This window comes from Chrysochloris asiatica, unplaced genomic scaffold, assembly GCF_000296735.1.
Source record: "Chrysochloris asiatica unplaced genomic scaffold, ChrAsi1.0 scaffold00283, whole genome shotgun sequence".
NCBI lineage: Eukaryota > Metazoa > Chordata > Mammalia > Afrosoricida > Chrysochloridae > Chrysochloris > Chrysochloris asiatica.
Window position 1 is genome coordinate 187,990 of NW_006408801.1, and position 22,526 is coordinate 210,515.

A 22,526-nucleotide genomic window follows, 5' to 3' on the forward strand; every position below is an offset into this window, starting at 1 on the left:
GAGAAGACAGAGTCAAATATTATAATGAAATGTTCAGTGACCGGGAATTAGAAAACCAAAAGTGAAGAACACGCTCAGCAGTTCTCAATCTGAGGGAACTGCAGAAAAAATTCAAGCTTCAACTTGTGGTATTGAAGGATTCTCTGGGCAAATGATTGAATAATGCAGAAAGCATCAAAAGAAGATGGAAGGAATATGTAGAGTCACTGTGCCTACAGCTACAAAGAAATGGTTGATGTTCCAACTGTTTCAAGATGTACCATGTGATCAAGAGCCAATGATACTGAAGAAAGAAGTCCAAAGTGTACTGAAGGCATTGACAAAGAACAAGGCACTGGGAATAGATAGAATACAAATTGAAATCTTCTAAGAAAGAGAGGTGGCACTGGAGGTACTCACTCATCTGTGCCAAGAAGTTTGGAAGACAATTACTGGGCCAACTGAGTGAAGAGACCTGTATTTGTGTCCATTCCAAAGAGAGGTAGGAGCTCTGATAGCATAGTGGTTACAAGTTGGGCTGCTAACCTCAAAGCCAGCAGTTTGAAACTACCAGCTGTTCGTGTGAGAAAGATGAGGCTTTCACAGCCTTGGAAACCCTTTGCAGGGTTGCTATGAGTCGGAACCAACTCCATAGCACATAACCACTAAAGAGAGGTGACTCAACAAAATTTGAAAATCATCGGACAATATTATTGATACCCATGCAAGTCAAGTTTTACTGAAGATAATATAAAAACGACTGCAACCATCCATTGGCAGAGAACTTCCAGAGGTTCAAGTCAGGTTCAGAAGAGGACTTGCAACCAAGGGATCATTGCTGACGTCAGATGGATCTTGGCTGAAAGCAGAGAATGCCAGAAAGATGTTTACCTGCCCTTTATTGACTATGCAGAGGCTATCGATTGAGTGGTGAATGACAAGGTATGGACAACATTGCGAAGAACGTGTATTCTGGAACCTCAACAAGAACAGAACAAGGAAACAACAAATGAGTTAGAATCAGGAAAGGTGTGTGTCAGGGTTGTGTTCTTTCATCATACTTATTCAGTGTGTATGCTGAGCACAGAATCCAAGAAACTGAATTATATGAAGTCAAACGTGGTATTAGGATTGGAGGAAGACTCATTAACAACTTGCAATAGGCAGGTGATATGCAATCTTGCTTGCGGAAAATGAAGAGGAGTTAAAATACTTAACTGATGAAGATCGAAGACCACAGCCTTTGGTATAGATTGCATCTCAATGTAAAGAAAACAAAACTCCTCACCAATTAACAACATCCCTATAAATGGAGAAAAGATTGAAGTTGTCAACGATTTCATTTTTTCTCACATCAACTATCAACACTCATGGAAGCAGCAGTCAAGAAATCAAACGACATATTGCATTAGGCAAATCTGCACAAACCTTTTTAAAGTGTTGAAGAGCAAAGATGTCAGTTTGAGGACTAAGGTGCTCCTGACCCAAGTCATGGTATTTTCAATTACCTCATATGCATGCAAAAGCTGGACAGTGAATAAGGAAGACTGTAGAAGAATTGATTGATTTGCGTTATGATGTTGGAGGAGAATATTGAAAGTACCATGGGCTGCCAAGGAACAAACAGATCTGTGTTGGAAGAAGTATATCCAAAGTGCTGTTTTGAAGCCAGGGGGGCCAAACTTCATCTCTCATACTCCGGACATATTGTCAGGAGGGACCAGTCGCTGAAGAAGGATATCATGTTTGGTAGGGTGGAGGGTCAGAGAAAAAAGAGGAAGACCCCCAACGAGATGGATTGGCACAGTGGCAGCAGCAGTGGGCTCAGCTATAGCAATGATCATGAGGTTGGCCCAGGATAGGGCTCTGTTTTGTTCTGTTTTTCATAGGATCACAATGAGTTGGTACCAAGTCATGGCACCTAACAATAACAACTGCCACCAAGTTGATTCCTACTCATAGCAACCTTACATAGGGTCTCTGAGGCTGCCAGTCTTTATGGGAGCAGAAAGCAGCTTCTTTTTCCTGAGGTGGGTTTAAACTGCTGACTTTGTGGTTAACAGTCCAGTTACTTGGAATTCCTAGGAGGCAGTTCTACTCTGTTCTAGAGGGTCGCTATGAGTTGGAATCCATTGAGTGGCAGCGGGTTTTAAAATTACTTTTTTTTTCTTCTTCCCTTCTTTTCTTTCAACTAAAAACCAGTTTATTGGAAACATTATGTAAACATTCTGCTCCTTATAAAAACTTGCTCCTTGAGTTGCGTGCAGTGATGTGTTTGCCCTGTGCAGGCTTTCCCAGGAGGATTTCAAAAGGGTGGTTTTCCAGCTCCAGCGACCCTCTCACATTTGCCTGTGGGCCCTCAGTATTCTACAGTAAACCAGGGTCCACCCTCTCCTGCTTTGCTTCTGTCTGCACACCTACCCATCTATGTGTCTGTATCTGTCTTGTCTGTCTGTCTGTCTGTGGCAGCTTTGGATATGGATGCATGAATTCTTCTTATGTATAACGGTTTAACTCTCCCCTGTTTGGCCTGTGGGAGCCCCTTTAATCTGGCTTTTGTGTCTTTGTGACATTAGTGTAGCTTGTTGATTTTCTTTTGATTTTAGCATTTCCCTACTTTCTGGCCCCGTCTGTCTCATGCTCTTGACTCATCTTGCACCTTCCTTGCCTCAGGCTTGGCCTTTTCTTGAGGAGGAGCTGATTTCTTGTTAGTGGGGAGTGAGTGATGTTAGAGACCAGGATTTGGGGGCTCATGTGCCACAAAAGGATTTCTGGGTGTACCTGGGTGTTTGGTCAAAATGTGACTTGCAGCATGTTCCTTATGTGTAACTACTCAGCCCTGCCTCTTCTTTTATTGGCTATGTGTTAGTCCTGAGACGAGAACCAGGAGCACAGTTGTAAGTGCATGGCATTTTCGGGCCTCCTGGCTCTGAGTTTTGATTATTTCATCCCCGTGCCTAGATTTTCATCTTTAAGCTTCCTCCTCAGATCACTGTCCCCTAACTAACAGATATTTATTATAGTAGAATTTGGAAGGTATAGCAAAGTGACAGGAAAAAGAGAAAAAAATTAGGTATAATTTCTCTGCCCCAGGGGTGGGGAGTAAAAAAAAAAAAATACCCCTATTAACCTTATTATATAAATGGACTTGGTTAGAACTATATCCGTTTTTAAAATTTAATACGAAAGTTTTTCTCTTTTCTAAATATACTTTCTTAACACTCAGATCTTTACCTAATAATTTTTATCCCAAATGTCTTGAGACTTGATAGTTTTATTCACATGTTACCTTATTGACGTTTGGAATTACAGTGTTTTCCAGATTTCTTCCGAAATTAGTAGTTTTAGCCTTTTTTCCCAGCAGTTCTTTGATTAGCCATTGTATTCCGTCTCTCCTCAGCGAACTTGATGAATCTGTCTAAGCAAGAACAGTGGGAATAGGAACATATTTTAAGCTTTAAAGAAAAAAAAATATTTCCTTTGGATTTACATTTTGGAAATACCTTTTTTCCTTATTTTTACTGCAATGAAAAACATTCATTACTAAGAATCCCTTATTCTCCGTTCTTGAGTGTTTAGCCACTCCTAAGTATCAGTGAGGTGTTTTTGCAGTGAATCTGGGAAGCGTGGGCACTTCTCACTCAGCAAGCTAGGAAACTGAGGCCCAGCAAGGTTACGTGGGTTACGTCTGACTTACGACTTACTGCTGTTCTTAGTCATACTGAGGCAATGAAAGCAAAGGCCTCCTTGTTCAGTATAATGTTCTCTTTTTTTCTTTCTGGGGTTTAAAGTTTTCTGTGTAAATATATATATTTAGTGTGTTACCTTCATTTTATTCTCTTTTTCTCTGCATTATTAGGTGATACACTTGTCTCTCTTGCATTTTTTTTTTTTCTCTTGCATTTTGAAAAAGGTGAAAGGTGAATTTAAGGAACTAGACTAACTTTTATCATAGAATTTTTTTTTTTTTTTTTAACGGCTGTATTATAAATTCTTGAAAATAAAGGGTCTAATGGAAACACTTAATGAGAAGGGGGCCCTATCACATGTAACCTCCCTTTCCCTTTTTTTTAGTGAATAGACCGTTTAAACTAAATGAAGTAAAGGCTATAAATTCTGTTGTTTCAGTTTTAGTAGCTCGTGACTGATTTTATAGATGAAATTATGTTTTACAATAAATAGGAAGAAGAATTTACACAGCCTGTTCTATTTGATGTCAAACAGCAAATCCCATTTCTCTGTAGCTGTAAAGAAAATTCATTATAATGTCTTTAGTTGTAGAAGATGGTTTCCTTGTGATTAGCTACATTGATAATAAAACAAGCTTTTTACAGATGGTGTAAGACACGAACGCTCCTGTGTCTGCTTTTAATGACATTGAATCTTTAATTTTTTACCTTGCTCATAGAAGCTTCATTCCTTTCTCTTATCTCCCTTTCTCTTTTTCCAATAAGAAGTTTCTTTCTCATAAAACAACCAACCAACAAAAAACCCAATTAGATGGAAATACTAAGAAGGCATTGATTTTTTTTTAAAAGTACTGTTTGAAAGAAGATGTACTAAATTTTAACTCTTTATATAAAACTTTTCTGACTATAAAAGAAGTGTTTGTTCTAGACTGTTTTTATAAGTGATAAAGTTATAAAATTAACTTCATCACTGGAATGAATGTACTTAGAAAATTATATCTGAAATGTAGTGTAATAAAATTTTTAAAGTAGTTGTGTATGGTAAGTGTTGTTGAATTGGTTTCTGAGGATCAGCTGGTGGGTTTGAACTGCGGACCTTGTGGTTCACAGTCCATTGCTGAACCTACAACAGGAGTCTAGCAGTGTGTGATAGCTAATTAAAAATGTTCTGCCGTGTCTTGTGTTGTTTCATGTTGCTGTTAGTGCATCTTCACCAAGACAGTGCTGCCTCCAATCACTATTGTTGGTTGTCCTTCAGTGATTCAGCATCATGGGGACTCCGTGCATGTAGGGACAATGGTGTTCCCTAGGGTTTTTAAGGCTGTGACTTTTCAGAAGCATATTACCTGTCAGTTCTTCCTGGGACCTCTGGGTGGGTGCTAACTGCTAGCTTTTTAGCTCAACTGTTGGTGGTATCTAGTGACTCCACTTGTCACATAAGCATTTGCAGAGATTTTCATTTCTAACTTGCAGGCAAAATGGAATTGGATTTTTTTTTTTTTTTTTTGGGTCATCTTCTGATGGTTTCCTTACCTTTCAGCATCTGGGCTGGGAATGCACAGCTCGGAGCTGCCTACTGATCATGTGCTCTTGAGCTTTGACAGACGTTTCTTTTCCTTTTCTACACTGGTTAACCCACAGCTAGACAAGGCAATGAATAGAAAACTGTCTCTTAGTGGTGGCCAGGAACAGGAGGGAGTCCTGGCATGGTGCTGTGGGTTAATATGCTGGACTGCAAAGTTGGTTTGAACTGCAAGGTTGGTGGTTCAAACTCACTAGGCATTCCTTGGAAACCTCATACAAGGTTGCTGTGGGTCAGGACTGACTCAAGGGGACTTAAGAAGGCATACGGGGGAGGGACCAGTGGCCATGGAGACCTTGCATTAAGGGTAGGGTGCAGTGCCAATTATTTTAGGGTTTAGTTGCTGTCAATAAGTTGTACACTTAAAACAAAGTTGACATGGCAAAAGTTATGATAGATATATTTACAACAGTGCCCCTCCCCACCCCCCTAAAAAAATGTATTATGTATAGTCAAAAACCTCATGGGATTTTGTTTCTTGGTTTGGAGGTTTAGGGTTAGGGTTTCATGGCACGTTCCAGTCACTTGACCCAATAACATGGTTAGTGTTTTATCCCCTAGTTCTTGCATAGTGTCTGGGGTCTTAAAAGTTTGCAAACTGCCACCCAAGTCATGACAATTGGTCTTTCTTACCCTGGAGCGACATAGGAAGGAGAGTTAGGACTAAGAGGAGAATTGTTTTCATGAAACCTGTCTTCATTGTCACGAGACCAGGAGAAATGGATGGTGCCCAGCTAACACTGCTAAATGTTTTCATTCAAGAATCCTGATGAGAAGGGAAAAATGAAGAATGAACTTTCAGATTCTCATGGACTCCAGACTTCCTGGAAGCATGAAAATTGAGCAACCCCTGAAACTGTTGCCCTGGGGTAATCTTTAAACTAGAACTAACCCCGGAAGTCTTCTTAAGACCATGTCATAGTTTAGCTGGACTGCTTTGAGCATGATACTCCATTAAGAATGATCCTGGTGACAGCAGCAGTTTGAGAGATCAGAGAGAGGTTCTGGGGCAGTGAGTTCTTGTGAATGTTGAGAAGGGCTGTCCAACTGGAAGAATGTCGTCCGCATCACTGTCGTTTGTTTTGTAGTTCTGTTCAACAACAATAACCAGGTCAATTTTTTAAAAAACCTGTTAGTCTTAAGAGTTTTTCAATTTAAGAAGAAACAGACCTGGGCTCTAGAGTCAGCCCGGGTGTTGTGAGCGCCCCCTGCTGGATGGTGAGTGAGCGAACAGGGTGGGAGCCATAAGGCCTCTGCAGAGTGTGCTGCTCCGGCTCCTTTATTGCTAGGAGCTGCGGTGACACGGTGGTGGCTCAGTGCTCATCTGTTGTCTGAGAAGGCAGCTGTTGAAACACACCAGTTCTCCGCACAGCCTAGGAAACCCTATGGGGCAGTTCTGTCACATGCTGTCGCTTTGAGTAGAGACAGAGCAGCTGTCTGTTGCTGCCTGACCAATGACCTCAGTGCTTCATGGGCAGTTTAACAATTGGAGTCTGCTCCCTGCAGGTTCGGGGCCTCTTGGAATGAATGCTTCCATCCAAAGCCAGCAGGTTTCTCAGGAAGCATTAAGATAGGCCTGTGGTTCCCTGCTGATCTACATTTAAAACACTCTCCAGCTCATCCTTTAGGATTCTTGGTTTTACTGTATCAGTCTTCAGTGTGCGCGGCCTCACAGAGACACACGTGTCAATGTCTGGTCACTAAGGTTCTGTTATTTTGGGGACCTTAGGCAGCAGTCCTGCCCTCGACGTGCGCATCAGTCCACTTACTCAGTGGTGTGGCCTTGGGTTCTGGTGACGGGTGGGAGCTCACAGGGCAGGAAGGACGTCTTGAATGAATAGGAGGGAGGGCTGAGCTGCAGCCCTCTGTCCTTGACGTGTCGGACAGCACAGAGAAGGGCCCTGACAGCAGCAGACTTTCCTGGTCTCAGGGTTTCTGTGGCCTGCGAGAGTCCATGGAAGTGAGGACCTGCTTCCAGGCAGGAGTCCCACAGCAGCTGATGTTCCCCAGCACACATGCATTCCTGCCTTCCTTAGTGTCTGCCTGCTATCTGCAGGTGCTCAGATCACACTGCTGGCCCCACTGATTTGGACCATGTAGGAGCTGCTGGCATGGCACTACAGGACTGCCAACTGCAAGGTCAGCGGTTCAAACCCACCAGATGCTCCTAGGAAGCCCTATACAGACAGTTCACAGTAGGAGAAGCTAGGGGTGTGATGGAGAAAGGGGTTCTTGTATGAGTGGTCTCATTGTATCAGTGAGTGTGTGTGTGAGTGTGTGACAGAGAGGCACAAGGAGACAGTAGGAGGGAGAGCTCACTCTGTGAACTGTAATCCTTTAGAAAGAGGGAGAAGAGAAAGGGAGACTGGAGTGAGTGAGCAGAGGAGTAAAAAGAAGATGCTGGAAGGAAGACGTTCCTGTTTCTGCCCACAATGAGACTAATAGGTTGTTGTTGCTACATGCCTTCAAGTCGGTTCTGAATAGCGACCCTGTGTGGTGTTTCCAAGGAGCAACTGTGGGTTTGAACAGCCGGCTTTGTGGTTCCCAGTACAGCGTTGATCCGACGGAAAGTTAACTCCTTGTTCTGTGTGTCTAAGGTACCCTGAAATGCTCTGTGTAATCCTGAAGGAAATGTCTGGGAAGTGGCCACCAGGTGTCATCAGAAAGCTTCTATCGATTTGTTTGCTCCTTAAAAAGGATATGTGTGATTTCATTTCCTACTGCAACATTAAAAACATTTTTTTAACCATAGTAGAGAATTATTTTAGAGTGTGGATTTCTTTCGTGACAGTTTCTGACTTAATAATTTACCAGAAAAATTGAAGATAAAGATTAAAAGAAGTTCTGTGTAACTGATCAGCTACGGAAGGGCTATTTGAGGTTTGGAAAGAAGCATGCATGTACTTACAAGTGAAATTACATATTTGAGAATCTTTATGGCAAAATGAGAGTTATGTGTTGAATGGTAACTGATGGATTTCTGTAGGCAGTACCTGGATTACAATGAGTTGCATTCCTAAATCTGTCTAAATTTCATTTGAATACAAGTTGAAACAATTAGGCTTGGTTTGTATTTTAACATCAGTTACTCAAATGTTTGTCTTAGTATATAGCACACCCTTCTGTGCATAAACACATTAAAGAAACACTTCTGGATATACTGACACATCTTTGATAGGGTAAACCAATGGTAATGTTTTGTTGCATATCCCAGAGTTGTAGGTGCCTGGACCTTGTGGGAGGTAGGTGGGGGGAGTCCTTCTAACTAAGGGCTATATGTAAGTCAGCTGTTTGTTACTTGGGGAGTCCCAGCCTAGGAGACTGAATGCTGTCAGGAGATAGGACTTAATGACACATCCTATTACTTTAGTCTACATACCCACCTACCCAGTATTAATAATCTTTGAATATTAATACTGTACTGGTTTGGAATTCTCTCATAGGGTGCTGTTTTTTGTTTTAATAATTTGTTTTATTTTTGTTGTTGAGACTATACACAGCAAAGTGCACACCAAGGCAGCACTTTGTGCTTGTACAGTTCATTGGCCCTGGTGATGGTTTTGAGTTACACAGCCATTCCCAGCCTCTTTTCTGAGATGTTCCCGCACATGAACACAAACTCACTGCCCTAAGGTTCCTTTTGAATCTTTCCAGATGCTGTTGTCAGTCTGATGCCGTAAAGACTGAATTTAAAGGAGCACAGTACTGCTCTGGTAGCGTAGTGGTTACGAATCGGGCTGCGAACCTTAAGGTCAGCGGTTCGAAACTACCAGCTGCTCTGTGGGAGAAAGATGAGGCTTTCTACTCCCGTAAAGATTTACACCCTCGGAAACACCCTGTACAGGGTCGCTATGGGTCGGAACCGACTCGACGGCACTTAACAACAACAACAACAACAAGTATTGCAGACAGACAGTCTTTACCAGTTAAGCTTAACTGTGGTTAGGTTTAAAGGCATCTTCAGTGGATGTTTTTGGTTTCAGGCATGAAGATTCTCTAAGGACAATAGTTTTGGTCATGGTAGTCTTCTTGCATGCTTGCTCATCCTATGGTCTTGTCTAAACCCTTTCTTCTGTTGGAATGTTGAACTGTCCCTACCTGTTCCCTACCATCTAATCAGAAGGACATGAGGTGTGGTCGACCTGACACCTTGTTGAATAGCTTCAATGGTGGACTCACACTTAGCAACAATCTCAAGGATGGCCCAGGAGTGGGCAGCCGTTTCTCCTATTGTTCATAGGGTCACTGTGAGTCAGAACTGACCAATGGCAGCTGACAGCAACAACCTGCTCCCTCACCAAAAGGAAGAAAGGATCTCACTGCCTCCACCTTGAGCTCAAATGCTAGTTTTGCTTTCTTTACAACATTCTGCTTTAAAGTGTATCTTCTACTCATGTGTCCTGCTTAGTCCTGGTTTATATCACACACGTCTAGCCTTGTTCTCCAGTAACTTTGTTTACAGGTAACTGAACTTCTGATGGAATGCGAGCTGGGGAAGAGTAGGGATGTGCTTACTATGCCTTGCACAGTTCCTGCTGTCCCACAGGGACTCTGCAGCTGTTTGTTGAGTGTATGTTATTGTTGCATCTTGATTTAAGGAAATATGGAATGGTTTCAGTAATTAAAAAAACAAATTGGGATAAAAATGTACAAATATTTTCTCCTTTGTTTTAGAATTTGTAGAGCTATGATATAGAAGGTAAATATGTCATTGTTTTGCTCCTGCTTATTGACATAGTTCCACAACCTGTCTGTCAGTTTGAGGTATCTGGTGACTTGTTTGTTGCTGTGATGTTGGAAGCTATGCCACCAGTATTTTAAATACCAGCAGGGGCACCTGTGGTGACCACTTTCAATGGAGCTTCCAGAGGAAGACAGATAGGAAGGAGAGGTGGACGACTTTTGATTGGCTAGCCACTGAAAACATTATGAGTAGCAGTGAAACATTGTCTGATACAGTGCTGAAACATGAAAACAGGATATTGTCAGATTCAGTGCTGGAAGAAGAGCCCCTCAGGTTGGGAGCACTCCAGATACTACTAGGAAAGAGCTGCCTCTTCAAAGTAGAGTGATGATGTGAATGGAGTAAAGCTTTCAGGACCTTCATTTGCTGATGAGACCCAACTCAAAATGAGAGAACGAGCTGCCAACATCCATTAATAATAGGAACATGGAATGTATGAATCTAGGAAAATTGGACTTTGTCAAAAATGAAATATGTAGCACATGAAGATCGATACCTTAGTCATTAGTGAGCTGAAGTAGACTGATATTGGCTATTCTGAATCACACAATCATATAGTTTACTATTCTGGGAATGACAAATTGAAGGGGAATGGTGTCACATCCATTGTTAAAAAGAACATTTTAAGATCTGTCTTACAGTACTGTGCTGTTAGTGATAGTATAATATCCACACACCTACCAGGAAGACCAGTTAATACCACTACTATTCAGATTTACTCACCAACCACTGAAGTCAGTGATGATTGAATTGAATAATTCTACCACCTTCTTCAGTCAGAAATTGATAAGACATGTAATCAAGATGAGTTCATAATTACTGGTGATTGGATTGTGAAGGTTGGAAACAAGAAGTATCAGTAGTTGGGAAATACAGTGTTAGAGACAGAAATGATGCTGGAGAGCTCATGATGGAATTTTTCAAGACAAATAATGAATGTATTGCAAATATCTTCTTAAAACATCATAACAGGCGACTCCACACATACACTTCACCAGATGGGATACACAGAAATCAAAGTGACTACATGTGTGGGAAGAGATGGTGGTAAAACTCAATATCACCATCAAAAACAAGATCAGAAGCAGACTGTGGAACACACCATCTTGATGCATTAAAAACTAATTATGGAAGACCAAAAGAGCTGAGGGATGACATCAAGAACATCATGTAGGAAGAAAGCAGAAGGTCAATGAAAAGACAGGAAAGAAAAAAAGACCGAATTGGATGTTTGAAGAGACTCTGAAATGAGTGCTCTAGTGGTGGTGTTGTTTAGTGCTATGGTTCCGACTCATAGCAACCCTGTACAGGGTTTCTGAGGAGCAGTTGGTGGGTTTGAACCACAACCTTGTGTTCTAGTACGTATCCTACAGCACCACACTCTGTAGTATAGACATGCTAACATGAATGGAAGAAATGAGGAAGTCAGAGAGCTAAACAGAAAATTTCAAAAAGTTGCTTGAAAAGACAAAGCAGATTATGATGAAATGTGTAGACCTGGAGTTAGAAAAGCTAAAGGGATGAACATGCTCAATATTTCTTAAGCTGAAAAGAACTGAAGAAAAGCTTCAAACCTGAACTTGCGATATTGAACAATTCTGTGGGCCAAATATTGAACGATGCAGAAAGCATCAAAAGAACACGGAAGGTATACATGGAGTCACTGTACCAAAAAGAAATGATTGATGTTCAGCCCTTTCAAGATATGATTAAGAATTGATGGTACTGAAGGAAGCAGTCCTTGGAAGGTGCACTGAAGGCATTGGCAAAAAACAAGGCTCCATGAATTAATGGAACACACATTGAACTCTTTCAGCAAACTGATGTGCAACATTGGAGATGCTCACTCATGCATGCCAGTAAATTTGAAAGACCAGTTACCAGGCCAACCAAATGGAAGAGATCCATATCTGTGCACGTTGCAAAGAGAGATGATCCAACAGAATGCAGAAGTCATCAAAGAATATCATTGCTATCACATGCAAGCACAATTTTGTTGACTTCAGCAGTACATTAACAGAGAACTGCCAGAAATTCAAGCATGATTCAGAAGAGAAGAGGATTTGGATGGAACTAGGGATATCATAGTTTCAGAAGCTTCTTATGCATCTGAAAGTTGGACAGTGAATGAGGAAAATCATAGAAGAATTGATGCATTTGACTTGTGGTGGTAGAGAATATTGAAGGTATCATGAATTGCCAGCAGAACAAACTGGTCTGTGTTGGAAGAAGTAGAGTCAGAGTGCTCCTTAGAAGCCAGGATGCTGAGAGTTTGTCTTTCATACTTCTGACATGTTATCAGAAGTGACCAGTCCTGGTAAAAGGACATCATGCTTGGTAAACTGCAAAAAAGAGGAAGACTCCAAATGATACGAATTGGCACAGTGGAGCAGCAATGGGCTCCAGTTTAACCGTCATTGTGAGGATGGTGCCGGACTGGGCAGTGTTTCATTCTGCTGTTGTGCATCAAATCTCTATGATTTGGAACAGACTTAGTGACACCTAACATCAACAACACTGATGTGTAGTTGTCATGCTTTTTAAAAAAGGTAGACTAGTTATATGCCCTGTTAACAGCTTGGGTCTTGGTTTGAATACACCTGAAATCATTATTGGATTAGATGATCTTGAAGAGCTCTCGATTATAATACATCATGATTTCTAGTCCAGAAAATGGTGACATTCATCTGCACTTTGGAATTATTCTGGTCATATTGGTTGTTGTTGTTTTAAGTGCCATCTAATTAGTTGTGACTCAGAGCGATCCTGTATAGAGTTTCTGAGGAGCAGCTGGTGGGTTTGAACCACCGACCTTGTGGGTCGCCACCCAGTGCTGATCCTACAGTGCCCCACCAGTAAGACTCTCATTACTAGAGCATTCATTCCAGACTGTCCTGTGTATGAATCTTCCAGGAGTAAGGTAGTACTTGTGTGGTCCACAAAGGTGGAACCCCAGCTAGTGTCTGCGGTGCTGGTAATAGGTGCAGCTTGTGTGCCATGGCCATGTGGAAGGATGAAGATGGTGGTACTCATCATTGGAAGGAAGGGAAGTCAGGTGCTTACACCGCCCTGGAACCCCTGTAAGACTATGCCTGCCAGAGAAGGAAACCTCAAGTATTTTCCATGAGAGAAAGCCATAGAAAGGTAGTGAGACATCATCCTGTCAAAGGCAGAAAACTTGTGGAAACTTAGAGACCATGCAAACATAGACCAGTGATTATGCTCATGGAGTCTGAATCGGAACGTGGGGTGGGACACAGTGGGGATGGCCTAGTGCCACAGCTAGGGAAACTGGTGAAGTATCTGGGGGTGATTTCAGCTGTGGGGTGGGACTCAACTGGAAGCTTCTTCCATTACATGGCTGGACTGGGATGGCCCAGAAGGCTGGAACCTCACTGAGCTGCTCTCTGTAGTCTTCAGGCCTCTTTCTTGTTTGTGGGCTGTCCTTTATGATGGACTCTGGGGAGTTGGACTTCTGACTTGGTGGTTCAGAGTTCCAAGAACGAGCATTCAGTGAAGCTGACCAAAGTGGCATGGCCTTCTGTGACCTCACCTTGGGAGTCACCTAACTTCACTTCCATTGTCCGCATTAGACGGGAGGACCTAGACACCAGTTTTCGATGGTAGCAGCGGCCATCCCTGTTTGAAAACTGTCCCAGTGCCAGTTGTGTAATCCAGGTAGCAGATGGTAGGAGTTTGTGCCAGTGGAGGTCGTGAAAATTGGCAGGACCTTACCTGTATTTTGAAGACATTATATGCTGTTGGACTTGTTGATGGGTATCGGATATGAGAACCACGTATACACACACACACACACACACACACACACACACACACACACACACAATCAAGGCGGATTCCAAAGTCTTGGATGTAAGTGTCTGGGAACATTGTGAAAAAGAAATATTCTGATCCTTCTTTGAAATGTGGAGCGCTGGAAATTTCATAAAATTCTCAGGTGTCATAGTTTCCAGAAGAAACTCAGGAAGGTTGAGGAAGAATCCAGTCATTATAAAAATCTTGCTAGGCTCCATTGTTCTTAGTGATCCTGGTGGGAGTCTTTCTAGAACAACCTCCATGTGACAGCGTAACTAGTCTGCACTTTGAAACCAAGCAGAAGTCGTTGGCAAAGTTGGTCAAGGTGGAGAAGGGCTCAGTATTCATGAAACACACACTGTTACTGAGTAAGGGGCTAAATATTCAATGCGTTCCCTCAGTTAGCTTTTTAAAAATTTTTAATTTTTTTTTTTCAGTTAGCTTTTGACAACACTGTAGAAGTTGTTGTTGTTACGTGCCATTGACTTGGTTCTGACCCACAGCAACCCTGTATAGGGTTTCCAAGGAGCAGCTGGTGAGCTTGTACTGCCAACCTTGCTTGCAGTTGAGTTGACTTCGCAGTGCAGCACATGAACCCACCATGCCACCCCAGGATTTCACTGGAGAAGTACGCATTGCTTTATTTCACCATTTTATACCGAGGAACTGTGTGCTCAGTGAGTTCCCTCCTTTGTGACCAAGGCCTCCCAGAAAGTAATGACCAAGAGGTCAGGGTTCAAAGCTGGGGCTGACACCAGAGCTTGTGTGTTTTTACTTCTGCTATATGGTGCCATATTCTTCACTTGGCTTCTGTGATAGTTCAGCCTTTGTGTCAACTTGACTGGCCCAGGATTCTTAGTAGTTTGGCTGTTGAGATACAGCTGTTCCCACAAGATTTGATTTGATGTGAAAACCAGTAAGAGTACTAAGGGCGGGGGTGTTGTTGTTTTTAAATGCAGTTGAGTTGGTTCTGACTCATAGTGACCACATATAGGGTTTCTGAGGAGTGAACCACCGATCTTGTGGTTTGAAGCCCATTGCTGATCCTTCATACCATCCTAAATCCCTCCACCATTGTGATCTGATTTATAGGAGATGCCCAAGGGTGTGGCCTGCAGCACCTTTTCTTTTACAGGAGATAAAAGGAGAGAGAAGAGAGCTGAGAAGGAGGGGCTTCTACCACCAAGAAAGAAGACCTGGGAGTGGGGGGTGTGGACCTGTAGATCCAGGGGAAGATTGATGCTGAAATACACGGAGAACTCCAAGGAATTCTGGGTCTACAAGGTCCAAAGCCATCCTTCCCCAATAACCTGCACTCTGAGTTTGTACTGCTAGCCTCCTAACCTGTGGGAGAATAAATTTCTGATTGTTAAAGCCTCCACTTGTGGTATTTCTGTTATAGCAGCAGTAGATAACCAAGACAGCTTCCTGAGACCCTGGAGTAAAGATCACATTTCCTCATCAATGCATATTTGATTTCCAGAATGGCTGTGGAAAGAGCACAGCTTTATAAAGTGATTTGCTTTGTCCTGCTGAACAAAATATTGACGTTAAATATGAAACTGTTGTCTAGAAACTGCCTAAGCTTTCTCCTGAGAAGCTCACAGAATTCCCAAGATTATTTGTAGTGATCAGATCAGATGATCAAAAATGGATCCGTGGTATTGGTACTGTTGTACCACCCTCACCACCATTTGTTTCCAGAAAAATGACATCACCCCAAACAGACATCATTTCTGCCTGCCCATCAAGCATTAACTCCCTCTTTTCCTCTCCCTGAGCCCCTGAGGACCGCTAAGTGTGCTTCCTCTGGGACTGCGTCTTGTAGGGATTTCATGTAAGTGGAGTCATAGAGTATTTGTCCTTGTGCATTTGGCTTATTTCACTACCATAGTGCCTTCAGGGGTCACCCATGTTGTACCAGGTGTGAGAACTTCACTCTCTTTGTGGCCAAGTAAAGGTCCACATGTATGTATTATACCACATTCATCTGTTGATGGACATTTGGATTGTTTATACCTTTTGACTATTGTTAATTATGCTACAGTCCACATTGGTGTCCTTGTATCTGTGTTGAGTCCCTGCTTTTAATTCTTTGGAAAAATTTGGCTTGGAGTGGAATTGTTAGGTTATATGGTAACTCTATGTTGAATTGTTTGAGGAAACAGCAGTGCACAAGGGTTTTGATGTCTCTACTTCTTGCCTCATATTTGTGATTATTGACTTTTTAACTCTAGCCAAGCTAAAGGTATGAGGTGGGACCTCACTGTGTCTTTTCTGTGCTTCTTGCTGATGGCTAGTGACTCGGAGTATCTTTTCATTTGCTTATTAGCCATCTTTCTTGAGAAATGTCTGTTCAGATCTTTTGCCTGATTATAAATTGGTTCTTTGTCTTTTTATAATGGAATAGTAAGAGGTCTTTATATATTCTAGAAGGAAGTCCAGAACCTTTTTTCTAACTGGGTTGTCTCTTCACTTTCTTGACAGTGCCCTTTGAAGGGTTCAATTTCTGTGAAGTCCAGTTTATCTCTGTTGTCACTGCTGCTACCTTCAGTGCCATACCCTAGGCAGCTCTCTTTCCCTGCTTTTTGAAGACTCAATGTCTTGGGCTTCATTTGATTTGCCGTTGTTAAAGAATTAAGAGTGTTCACAGCAGTTGTTCTTCATGCTGAGACCCAGACCCTAATATGTTGATGATGGTTGTTTTTTTTTTTTTTTTTTTCAAAATCGCATCAAATGGCATTTAGCTGAAAATTCCAATCCTGGTATATAACATAAATGGAAATTGATATACTTTAATTGAATTAAACAGCATAATGAAAAATAAAATCCATAGTATTTGTTTTAAAGCATTTTATTCGATAATCTGCTTTTTATACTTTTATGTATTCGATAATTCTGCTCCATTCCTTGGTGTGTGCCGTGGACGTTCCTGTTCCTTGTTAACCTGCAGGCCCCACAGAAGGGCTGTGAGTTGAGGAAGGCGGTGACTGACAGCTGGAGTGTGGAGTAGCTCACTGGTAAAGGAGCTGGATGATGAGCTGTGAGGAGAAATGCCTGATGCTAATTAGGGTCTCTTTAGAAACTTAATTGTGAACTCCTTGCTGGCAGGGACAAAGGATAGAGCTGTGCTTTTAAAATCTCCTTTCTTTTCCCCTAGAACTTGGGCTTCTATTCGGGGAAGGCCTACTGGGTTGACTTGGTCTGTTTTCATGGTGAGGTTCACTTAACACTAAGTTTCTAGCCAGGCCACTCGTGCACAAAGCAGAGCAGTAGATTGGAAGATCCTGGTGTACAGGGTGGCGATAGGGCAACGGGGCCATTGCGCGGGGGCCTTTCCCCAACCCGGAAACCCTGCTTTTCCTCACGGGCTGATACCTGCTTGTGGCCTAGGGGACCGTGGAATAAGCACAGGGCAGCCTGATGGAGGCCAGTTTCCCGATTTCCTGCCACTGGGTTTAGACTTTAGGATTCCTTTTCTTGCTAGGTGGTCCGAGCCTTCATGCATTGTCACTTTCCTTTGCAGGTTATGAGTGGCTCCTGACACGTCCGTTCCTGACAATGGATTCTGACCTGAAACCCGGGAAGGACGAGGACGCAGACCAGGACACAGAGGCACCAGACCTGAGCTCCATGCCCCCCGTGCTTGTGGAGTGCGGCCTCCAGTCTCTGGTCACTGCAGGTTCCTCCCTGCAGACGGCTCACACAGATCCCGGGAGGAAGGAGGAGAATCCCGCAGGGAAACGAGGCTTTCCAGAATCACCAGACCCGGGCAGTGCTGGCCTGGAGGAAGAGCAGAGCGCACATGTTTCCAAGCGAATGAAGCTCGAGGAGGGAATGAAGCTGGAAGAGGCAGAGGCCCTGAAGTATGACCAGCAGGACGCCAGCACCTCCCACCATGCTGCTGAGAACACCGCCTCTGAGGAGAAGCCCCCGCAGGAAGCCGTGTCCCTGGGTGTCCCCTCCCCACTGCAGGAGGTCAGTGTGAGCTGCACTGTGGACAGTGTGGACCCGGTGTTCAAGTGCAGCACCTGCGGCCACATGTTTACGTCCTGCTCTGACTTAGACAAGCATGCCGCCTGCCACCTGCAGCTGCCCCAGGTACACACCTGCTGCCACTGTGACCACCAAGCTGAGAGCAGCCCCGCCCTGCACCTACACATCCAGCATGCTCATGAGTCACAGCAGCTCTTCACCTGTGACCTGTGTGGCTTCCAGTGTGTCGGGGAAAGCCTGTGGAAGGCGCATTATCTCGGCAAAACACATCTCCGGCGTCAGAATCTTGCGGCCCGTGGGGGATTTGTACAGATGTTGACAAAGAAATCCTTTCCTAAGAAGCCATGTACCCTGGGAACAAAAAATGTCCGTGCAAAAGCCAAAGCCTCTAAAGCAATAGCTAAGAGTCGGGGCCCTAAAGGACGACAGAGCAGTGGGAGCCAGTGTAAGGCTTTCAGAGAACGCACTTCAAAACCAAGTGGTGGCGCCAGTGAGCTTCTTGTTGAAATGGTGCCTTCCATGGGTTTCGCCTCAGAAAAAGGGACGATCCTTGAAGAAAGTGATGGAGCTCGAAACCCTGAAAACCAGAGTACAGCACTGGGAACGTCAGCAACCTCAGAGAGTCTCTTAGATATGTTGGAAACTCCCCGAAATGCCCTCCAGAGCACACACAGTGTCAATATGAGACCCAGGCCTGAGCAAAGTGTTCTAACGTTGGGGACTAGCTTTCGAAGACGAAGTGGCACTTTCTCCACAAAAGGCCAAGCCAAGAAAAGATTTAATCTTTTGGGAATGAATAAAAGAGGCCCCAATGAAACCCAGAGGCTGTATATGAAACACTTTAGAACACAGGTGAAAACAGGTGACTCCAAAGCCACCACTCAGCAAGCAGAACTGAAGAGCCCTGTCATGAGCGTGTGTGTGTCTACCTCGGCAGACCCTCGGCAGGAAGTGAGGCAGGACCAGAGCAGCTGTCAACTTCCAGGCTCTGTGCAGCTCGATGCGCTGGCGGTGAAGCCAGCTCCAGGCCCCCATGCGCTGTGGACTTGTACAGACTGTGGTCACATAGCTATGAGCAGGACCGACTGGGAAATCCACGTCGGGAAGTGCCACGCAAGAGTGAGGCAGCTGTATTGCCAGATGTGCAGTTTTTCAACCGCGTCGGGGAGGGACTTGGATGAACATCTGCTCAGTGCCCACCCCCAGCAGCCTGCCTCTGTCTTCACCTGTCAGTGCTGCCCTGTCATCTCCTTGACTGATGGGAGTCTTCAGGACCACATGAAGGAGAAGCACAGTATGGGGTTTCGTTGTGCTCCTTGTCATCTGTTTTTCTTAACTGAGAAAGAGGCGGAAGAACACAAAACAACTGAGCAGCATCTTGGCACATTGGTTCAGCCAACGCCGCCTCAGTCTGGTAACACTGACTTGGTTTTACAGACATTACCTTTAAGTACTTTAGAACTGGCCAATACAGACAGATCCATGAAGGAGTCTGGGAAGGCAGCTCAGCAGGAACCCCAGTCTAGGGTAAGCGATGGAAATGAAGCAAAGCATTCGGCTCTAAGTAAGCCCCAGTTTCAGTGTAAGAAGTGTTTCTACAAAACAAGGTCTTCCACTGTTCTTACAAGACACATAAAGCTGAGGCATGGCCAGGATTCCCACTTCCTGTGCAAAGCCTGTAATCTTTACTCACTCAGCAAAGAAGGCATGGAGAAGCACATCAGGAGAAGTAAGCATCTAGAAAACGCGAAGAAAAACAACATTGGCTTCAGCTTCGAAGAATGTATTGAAAGGGTCTGTATAGGTGCCAATGATAAAAAAGAAGAGTTTGGCATTTCTGGAACTGGAGGGAGTGAGGGCCACGCAGAAGGGGAGCTGTTGCAGGAACATTCCTCTCTTGAGAAGAACACACTGACGACAGGAGAACGGTCTCAGTCTGCCCTCGTCACCAAAGATAATGACTTGGCTTTGACCAGTGCCCCAAAGAGAGGCAGACCTACAGGCCACATGTCCAGGACGTGCTCGCACTGTGGTCTTCTGGCCTCTAGTGTCACCAACCTGACTGTTCACATTAGACGAAAGCACAGTCACCAGTATAGTTATCTTTGTAAAGTATGTAAGTACTATACTGTAACTAAGGGAGACATGGAACGCCACCGTGCCACCAAGAAGCACAAAGCACGTGTACAAGTAGAAACCCATGGAAAACAAAGTGCAGACATCATCATTGGCCCCGAAGGGGGTCATCTCGAAGGTTGCAGAAAGACCATCAAATCAGCAGTGGTCCTTCCCGATGAACATGCTGCCCAGTCAGCCAAGTCCAGTACCCCCGTTTCCGAAAGGCCCGCGGTAGACCCTGGAAACCCCACTGAAGTTGAAGTTGACAATGTATTTCATTCTGTAGATGGGGATGTGAGCAGTCACCTTATGGATAAAAAGGAACAATCGTCTCTAAACCCAGAGGATCTTATCCAAGACAGGGATGCCTGTTCCCCGAGAGACGTTACAGGAGCGAGTGACAATAAATGTGCCCACTGTGAGTTCAACGCTCACTCCTCTGCTTCTCTGGAACTGCACGTAAAACGGAAACATACGAAAGAGTTTGAATTTTACTGCATGGCCTGCGATTACTATGCGGTTACCCGGCGGGAGATGAGCAGGCACGCCACCACGGAGAAGCACAAAATGAAAAGGCAGTCTTACCTGACCTGTTCGAGTCAGGAAGCAGCAGGTTCTTCAGAAACGTCCAAAGGTGTCGTCATCACTGAAGAGGAGCAGCACCAGAGTGCTCAGGAATTTCAGATCATCTTCAACCAGTCGTCAGATCCTCTGAAGTCTGGAAACGCCCCTGAATGCTCTATTTTAGATGTGAGTACGGATGTAGATATGTCCAAAGTACTCTGTGCTCCCGATTCCGTAGAAATTGAGGCTGAAGAAGAATCTCATTTCAGCGAAGAGCGTCCTTTTTGTGAGACTTTCCAGCAGCCCCTTGTTAAGGCCACAACTGTAAAACCCGAGCAGGTAGTGTCACTTAATATATCTGCCACTTATGGCTCCCCCAGCAAACTTCAGAATGAAAACTCGGGAAGCCCAGGTTTGAGTTGTGAAATAGCAAAGGAAAAGCACACAGGGCCGAGTGAGCCATGTGGGCCCAGTGCACATGCTGACAGTACTGGAGGAGCTGTAGCTACGGACCCTCCTCTCAGTCCCGAAGCTCTGCCTGTTGTGATGCATTTGACGAGAGAACAGCTGGCCCTGGGCAGCAGTGAGCCAAGCAGAGCCGGCGGTGTGCCTACTGCGGAGGGTTTGCAAGGGACGCAGGAAGCCAGCGTTCTGGAGAGCAGAGAAGTGCCAGTGAAGCCCCACCAGGAAACGAAGCTTCTCTTGGAAGATGGTGGCCTGGCTTCTGATGGCACGCTTGATGGCAGTGACACGTATGAGACTGTAATCAGCCTCGATGACAAGGGCCAGGCCGTGTACAGTTTTGGCCGGTTTGACTCTTCCATAATCAGAATAAAGAACTCTGAGGATGGTGAGTTGGTAGAGCAGTCTGAGGAAGGTCTGGTGGCATCTGGGGTACGAATCAGTGAGCTGCCCTTTAAAGACTCTGCTCCCGGGGCGAAAAAGAAGAAAAGTGAAGGCAGTTGCTTTGCTGAGTCAACACGGATTCGCTGTGATGACTGCGGCTTCTTAGCAGACGGCTTGAGCGGACTGAACGTGCACATCGCCATGAAGCACCCCACCAAAGAGAAGCACTTCCACTGTCTCCTGTGTGGGAAGTCCTTTTACACCGAAAGCAACCTGCATCAACACTTGGCCAGTGCTGGCCACCTGAGAAACGAGCAGGCCAGCGTGGAAGAGCTTCCTGAAGGCGGAGCCACCTTCAAATGTGTCAAGTGTACCGAGCCCTTTGATTCGGAGCAGAATTTATTTCTCCACATCAAAGGGCAGCATGAGGAACTGCTGCGGGAGGTGAATAAGTACATCGTGGAGGATACTGAGCAAATCAACCGGGAGAGAGAGGAGAACCAGGGGAACGTGTGCAAGTACTGCGGGAAGATGTGTCGCAGCAGTAACTCGATGGCGTTTCTGGCGCACATTCGCACTCACACAGGTATGTGATCACTTCGTGGACACGTGTGTCCCTCTAAGGGCCGGTGAGCACGACATCCCGATGTTGCGTCCCATCGGGTGTGCAGGCCTCATCTGCCGCTGTGTATTAGCCCCCACGCAATTGCCATTCCTCAGAACGCTGAAAGCACAGGTCTGAGGCTTGAGACGTTTCTCTGTCTGTCTGTCTGTCTGTCCGCCTTGTCAGAAGCCTGTTGCATCTGTCCTGGTGACTCTGCTGGATTCTTACCTCTTAGAACATTCCAGCTATTTCTAAAGTCCCAATGAGTTGGTTTTCCAACATGTGTCTGTCTGTTAAGTGGCATTCTGTGTTTCAGGGGCCTTTGAGGAATGCAATGATACAGCATTTCTTACAATTTTAGGGATTGAAGAATACTCTTTGTCTGATATTTTGATATTCAGACATGTGCCTCCCAGGTACCAAACCTTCTAGGTTCAACATCCGTCAGCCCTTTTTCAAGTCGGTTTCTGGGGATTTGATGTTTGTGGAGGTGGCACCTGATTTCGTTTTTATGATCTATCACACTTAGTGTGAAATTTTAGCGTTTAACTTCAGGCAGAAATTAAAACAAATAAACAGAAACAAAAA

The 22,526-nt window shown here is 44.3% G+C and overlaps 1 protein-coding gene across 1 annotated transcript in view; it reads left to right on the top strand.

The window, feature by feature from the left end:
* The first annotated feature begins 17,371 nt into the window (after positions 1-17,371).
* Positions 17,372-22,526, top strand: part of ZNF407 (zinc finger protein 407) — a 450,972-nt gene continuing 445,817 nt past the window's right edge. The window contains exon 1 of the mRNA XM_006874544.1: positions 17,372-21,920. Within this exon, the coding sequence (XP_006874606.1) occupies positions 17,372-21,920 (4,549 nt within the window). The remainder of the gene's footprint in view (positions 21,921-22,526) is intronic.